Source organism: Protomyctophum bolini (assembly GCF_963924005.1).
Source record: "Protomyctophum bolini genome assembly, chromosome: 21".
NCBI classification, from domain to species: domain Eukaryota; kingdom Metazoa; phylum Chordata; class Actinopteri; order Myctophiformes; family Myctophidae; genus Protomyctophum; species Protomyctophum bolini.
In genome coordinates, this window is record NC_137882.1 from 6,067,926 (window position 1) to 6,074,464 (window position 6,539).

General features: G+C 41.2%; 1 protein-coding gene across 2 annotated transcripts; it reads right to left on the reverse strand.

Annotated features, from left to right (window-relative positions):
* Window positions 1-399: 399 nt before the first annotated feature.
* Window positions 400-6,431, reverse strand: LOC308336254 (isopentenyl-diphosphate Delta-isomerase 1-like). 2 transcript variants are annotated; one of them, XM_080793564.1, is made up of 7 exons: window positions 6,321-6,431; window positions 5,283-5,452; window positions 4,125-4,297; window positions 3,445-3,537; window positions 3,061-3,191; window positions 2,620-2,724; window positions 400-1,825 (listed from the first exon to the last, which is right to left on the reverse strand). In XM_080793564.1, exons 2-7 carry the CDS (start codon window positions 5,447-5,449, stop codon window positions 1,613-1,615), a joined length of 882 nt encoding a protein of 293 aa, XP_080649690.1. In that variant the 5' UTR covers window positions 5,450-5,452; window positions 6,321-6,431; the 3' UTR covers window positions 400-1,612. The 2 variants fall into 2 exon arrangements, with proteins under 2 accessions (XP_080649690.1, XP_080649689.1); XM_080793563.1 differs by having other exon boundaries at window positions 5,283-5,498; window positions 6,321-6,420.
* Window positions 6,432-6,539: the final 108 nt, after the last annotated feature.

A 6,539-nucleotide genomic window follows, 5' to 3' on the forward strand; every position in this document is an offset into this window, starting at 1 on the left:
CAAGAACTCATTAGGATACTGTACTAAAGAAGTGAAATGACACAAAGAAGTGAGCAGACAAAAATAATTGTGACCATCCCTCCATATTTGACTGAGGGACTGCCATTGGATTTTTTTGAATTTTCGTTTTTTCATGTCACGTGAAAGCAGGGAATTTTGTTCTTAGTCATTTTAGTATTGGGGATTTTCATATACTGTGTAAGTGTGTATTGCAAGCTTTTATGGTTATGCTGTTGAACCAGACTGTAAAAGTGTTGAACAGGAATGTGCTGCCACCTACTGTAAGATAAGGAAACTGCATTTGTATCGCATCTCCCAATTAGTAGTGCCATTATCATTATGCATGCACAAAAATAGGTACCACTAGTATGACGACAAAGTAATAGTGAGTATTTTTATTTTATACAAAAAAAGATAAAGATGATAGTCTGATGTCAATAGAATCATACACTGTGGCAGGTCACCCTACTTGTACCCAAGTCATCAAAACTTAATGACATTAGCTCAGGCACTTACTGTACAGCTTTCATACAAAAGATATTATCTACAATTATTGGAACAATCAGTAATTAAAATCCCATTTAATCACAAAGAGCCTAATAACAAAGCACTCACCTTAAAGGTGCAATAAGCAATAATGTCAAAAATGTTGACATATTATTATTGCTTATAGCAGCTTTAAATTATGAGACTTGGATGCAGGTAAAACATTTAAACTGCATCCTGCATTTCTCGCTCTTGAGGACTTGCAAAGAATGAGCAAACCTAGTAGTTTACAACTTGTGTGGTCTGACTGATCATCTAATCTGATCATTTATGAAGCATTTCTTGATTGTGTAAATGTGACTTAATATGTGCCTAAACAGTTTACACATTGCTTTCATGCTTTTTCATCCTGCTATCATGTGTCCCAGGCTCTCAACCTACTAAACATTTCACTTTACAAATGAACATATCCCAGCAAGCATTCAGTTCATGTTCATTGTAATTATTTCCATTAGCGATACAGAGAGCAAAGAGGAGAAATGTGTATGGGTTACTCTAGGACCAACACATTGTCACTCTTGCCTGGACAGAATTGTGGTTGAGTGAAGTGGCGCACAGTGGTTAACTAGCGTGTATTGTTTTCTTAAGTACCCACAACAAAGCTTCCTGATAGACAGCAGTAATGAGAGACAGCAGCGAGAGAATGACCTGAGATCAGCTTTCGTACAGAAATACTATACTACAGTAGAGGCTAATCAAGTTGTCACATTTTTTCTTCTTCATATTTGACACCTTCTCAGGTGGCATCTGGTCTGCAGGCCACTAGTTCGACACCCCTGGTGTAGAGGGATGACATCGGTGCTACAAAATGGATATCAAAAACATGTATTCTTAATATCAACTACTACTTCCCCTAGTCATAGCAGCTTCCGTACTACACTCTAACAACAGAACAAACATACTTGACAGCCATGACATCATTATGTATGCAGAACAATTACGTTTGAGCATTTCATGAGTCTCGCCTGACTGCCTAGGAGTTTCCAACAACTTCATCTTCTGTGCACAGTCACACTAATGCCAACAAGCATTTGGGCTGGTGGTGCTTGGGGGACACGGCTAGGGGTTACATGCGGTGGATGTGGTCGTGATCCATGAACTGCTTCAGGTTGTGCAGGTTGTCCCACCATTTGAAGAGGAAGGTCTCAGCGATGAGACTGAACCACGGCGTGATCAACAGCTCCTTACGCTTTGCCTTCTCCATCATGTCCTTCAGCTCCTCCTTGGTGACGTAGCAGTGTGTCTGGATCTCGTTGGGGTCTGGATCCACCTCCACATCCTAGAAATGAGATAAAACAAAAATTACAATCAAAAGGTGGCATTGATGATTTTTTAATCAAGTCCAAGGCAAAGCATGCACATCCAAAATAAGTTTGAACAGGTGCCCGGATAACTTGCATCAGACCTAATGAACATAGACATATAAATGTAGACGACCCTTTCCGGCTCTGGAGCCGGAGCGTATGTGCTCAAGGGACTTTCCAGAGATTCCTTGCGAAGCCCCGCAGAAGCATGAGCATGCGTCACAGAGCGCATGTTTGGGTCTGTAAATCCCGGAAAAGATGCGCTGTGATTGGCCAGTAATCACTTGAGTGGCAGCATAACTTAACGTGCCTTCCACACTTCCGGCGTACTTCCTCTCCCAGTGTAAATTCTTTCGCTAATCCTTCAACACACATCGCTCCAACGAACTGCAGCGGCCAATGAGCCATCTATTTATTAAATATCTATGCTAATGAAGACCACTGTTGGGTTGACCAGCACTCTGATAAAACCCAAGCGTGCTTCTTCCGTTGTAAAACTGCAAAGAGCTATTCTGACATATTCAACAGACACTTCTTCCCTTTAGTAATAATCACCACTGTTTTTCAATCACCATTGGTTTTCATTTTGATTCTGTGAAGACCTCGAATGCCATTCTCTATACGACAGGTGCTATACAAATAACTTAATTTATCGCCAGTGTTATAGTTGGTGGCGCACAGGCATGCACAAAGATACATACCAACACAGGCATGCACAAAGATACATACCAACACGGGCATATCCATCAAAAAGCTGCAGATGCATTACCTTTTGCATGAAGAGGATATAGTCAATCTCATGTTCTCCCCACACACCATCTGACTGGGCCTTGTAGTGAATCCTGGTCAGGTACGTCATCTCTTCTGGCGTCACCTGAAGAGCCACAGGAAGGGCAGAGTTGACTTACAGTCTTCATAGACTACAGTTTTTCCATAAGTGTAATGCCATGTTAGTACATGATACAACCAACACATGCAGGACATTACTGTGACATGAGTTCATTCAAGCATTGACTTATTTCCAGCTCAATTAAAGCACTAGATGGCAGCAGAGACCATTTTCTGAAGCGATGTAAGCATAACATTGTATTTCTTGTGCAGAGATTAAACACCTATGTTTTATTCCCACAAAGTGATGTTTTTCTTTGCAACAGTCCCTCCCCCTCGCACGTTGAAGTCAGAGTCTCTCTAAGTGAAGTGATGGCTGTACCTGTTCCATAGGGATTCCCAGTTCAGCTTTAAGTCTTCTCTGAGCAGCTCTTCTCACCCCTATGCAATCCTTCTCCTCCAGCTCACTGTCGGTGTGCAAGGGGTGACTGCAGCATGTGTTTGTAAAACAGCCTGTGTGCATGCACACACAAATTTATATTAAACCTTTATTTATTTATTGCCCAGTACAGTCCTACACGGTTGGCCACAGAGTATAGAGTGAAAACAATGGCTTTGACTTGCTGTACAAACATTTAAAAACCAATTTGTAGGCAAACATGTACTGTAAGCTCGTGTCACAATGCGGTCACATTGTGAGCTTGCAGATACCATGATTGTTTCTGATAAGCATTACACATGGAGTTGAAGGGTTAGTCGTGCTCACCTGGAAACGTGATCTTGGCATCAGACCTCTGTTGCAAGAGCAGCTTCTCTTCGCTGTTGAAAATAAAGACGCTGAAGGCTCTGTGCAGCAAACCTGATAGAACACAGGACAAGGTAAATAATATTATTGATGCTGTTACTTTCCAGGAAATGGAAAAAAACAACCACTATGTTCCAATCATAGACTGGTTCCAATGTAGTATAAAAGTATAAAATCACCAAAAGCCTTAATTTATGAAAACATGAAAGAAGGAATATGGATGGAGAATTTGGAGATACAAGCTTTCTGCATGGCTGCAACAATGTGATTATCCCTTGCTTATTGTCAGTCACTCTGGATAATAGTCTCATAGACACTAGAGACCTGTAGAGATAGACCTGTGATAGGCCTAGGCTAGTCTAAGTTGTCTCTTCTAAAGTTATGTGAAGCCACAAAGTAAACTGTAGTGCCTGAATCATCTTCACTCAGTTTCCTTTAAGTTCAATGTATTACAAAGTCAATGTTCTGACAACTTCATTGTGTGATCTATGATGAACTGAAGCTTGTTTTGTGGTTGCACTGACCGTATATAATTATTCTCTGGGTTCAAATACACTTGTGCATGGTTGCATTATTTATTACGGCAAGTTACTGCTAGGCTAATTATAGTCTTTCGAGACACACGGTACTAACTGGCTCACCATTATCAATATTGGAGTTCAGGTGGCAGTTTTTCTTGGTGTCTGCTCCGATCTTCTGGTCGTTTTCGTCGATGAGGATGCACATCTCTGCCAGGAGCTGCACCTGCTTCTCATCAAGGTTATCTGTGTTGATTTCGGGCATTCTGACTGAAGATTGCAGGTCCCTTGCCTCACTGGAGCAGTGTTAGAGAACAATGATCAGTTATACATGTATCAAATACAAATTATTGATTTTTATCAGGTCATTTGCCAGCTGGCAACTACTTATAACATATTCATTACATTATTGATTTAGTAGTTTCAGACAAACAATACTGGTGTATTTGACAGTGGCTCTTCATTCACCGAAAATATCTGATCAACAAGCTCACAACTTTTCTCAAATATCAGGGGTTGACACTAAGGTCTCAGATGCACTTGCCCATCGGGTAAGTACAGGTCATGTTCTACTTTCCCAAAGGTCATGCCCACTTACCTGAAACGTAAATCGCCCAACGCCCATTATAAAATGATGATGGTAATGATAGGTAACCCATATTCATACCTACATAGCTATGAATATGGGTTCACTTTTTAATTGTAGCAACAGTGAAAACAGCACATCATACCAGTAGGTAAACCATGCTTTTATTTTACATTCCACAGACCAGAAGACAGAGCACTCTGGCCATGTTCAGGCATTATAAGCAGACAGATATCTTGTGTCGTGTCCCCTTTCAAGCGAGCACTTGCCCGTTCGGGCAACCTGAAAACAAACTCCACCTGCCCGAAGGTTTTATTTACCTGCCATGGGGCAGGTGGGCAACCCTTCAAGTGAACACCTGAGATACACTTTTATCATTATGTATTGTCATTGTATATTATTTATTGTGATTATTGGTACCAGTCAGTGTCAGTCATGTCTTTGAAAGTTATTTGTCAAAAACACAATTAAATTGTATATTGTATGCCAATTATTCGTCAAGTAAAATGTAATGATCATGACAGCCTTTAAGTGCCGATCAGCCAGCTATCAATAGCACAAACGGTGGATCTTCTCCACAGGTTAGCAGCTTAGGACGACAAGGATTTGCAGTGGGAATGGCTTGGTTGTTTGAACTCAACAACATTATAGCATAGGCTAGCTACTGAACTTGTAAAAATGCAACAATCACTTACCTTGATGCAGTCCTGAAAGACCCAAACGTAGGTGGATGAAGTGTCCTTCTCACTGTCACAGCAGCAGTCCCAGCACTGACAGCAGGTATGTTTGATTTGAACAAAGACAGAACACTGCTACGGTGACAGCACGCCATGCGGAGCCCCGCCCACGCTGCCCGCACCATCGCCTGACCAAAAAATAAGACCAATCGCACAGGCTGAAGATTATGGCTTCTGCAAAAACACAGAATGGAGTCACGGATCGGCCAGTGAAATACTCTGTAATATAGGCTACACGTTTGAACACTTTATTTGGAATTGACTGAAATTTGTATTCACACTCACAGTATGTAGAATGGGTACATTTCAATTAACAGTTTGCAAATTATACTAAAAGGATAACAGATTTTTTTTTTAAACAATCCTGCACACTGACTGTCTTCAAATGCAGTTGAAAGTTGTTTGTCTATTCGACCTTCATTAGGCTAAACCTTTCAACTGCATTTGAAGACAGTTTGTGGGAGTTTTGTTGTCCTTTTTCAAAAGGATAACACAAACATCCTTAGCCCTCAAACATGACTGTCGTCATGTGAACCATGGCTAAAAAGTGAATGTCCTTTATTAAAAATCGTACAGCAAAACGGTACTCATGCAGAAAATGGTTATTTCAGATTCTTCTGAATCGTATATATAAAACATGTTATTAATTATTGATAATTTATGGACAACTTTTAGCATACTAACGCCTTGAATAGCTAATTTTGCTGGGGGACACCCCTGGACGGCTGGACCCCTCTCAAGGGACGTCTGCTGCAGTGCTCTGTCTCCTGGGCCTGGCCCTAGGGCAGTGGGGTATTTCACTCCGTTCCAAAATGACAGATTCCATGTCGCGTTTTACTCAGTCATCAACAGTAACACGCCATCGCCCCATTGAGCCGCCTGCAGCAGCAGACCTCAGCTTTGACTAAACCAAATGGTCCAAAGCATACAACTCACTCTCATCTCATCTTTCGACACAATTTAGAAAAAACACGGAACAAATCTACAAATACTTACTAATGAATGTTCGGATTTCAGGTATTCTAAACCGCTGCTTTAGTTTCTATTTGTGTTTTTATTTTTTAACCCGGAACACAAGTGTGTCTCGGCAATCCCCTCAATTATCCCGCCCACTTCCGCAAACAGTAGTTTGTAATTGGCTCCTTCCAGCCATTACGTAACACACGATGAGACAGCATTGGCTGAGCAGAACGCAAACACGTCGCACGTGACACG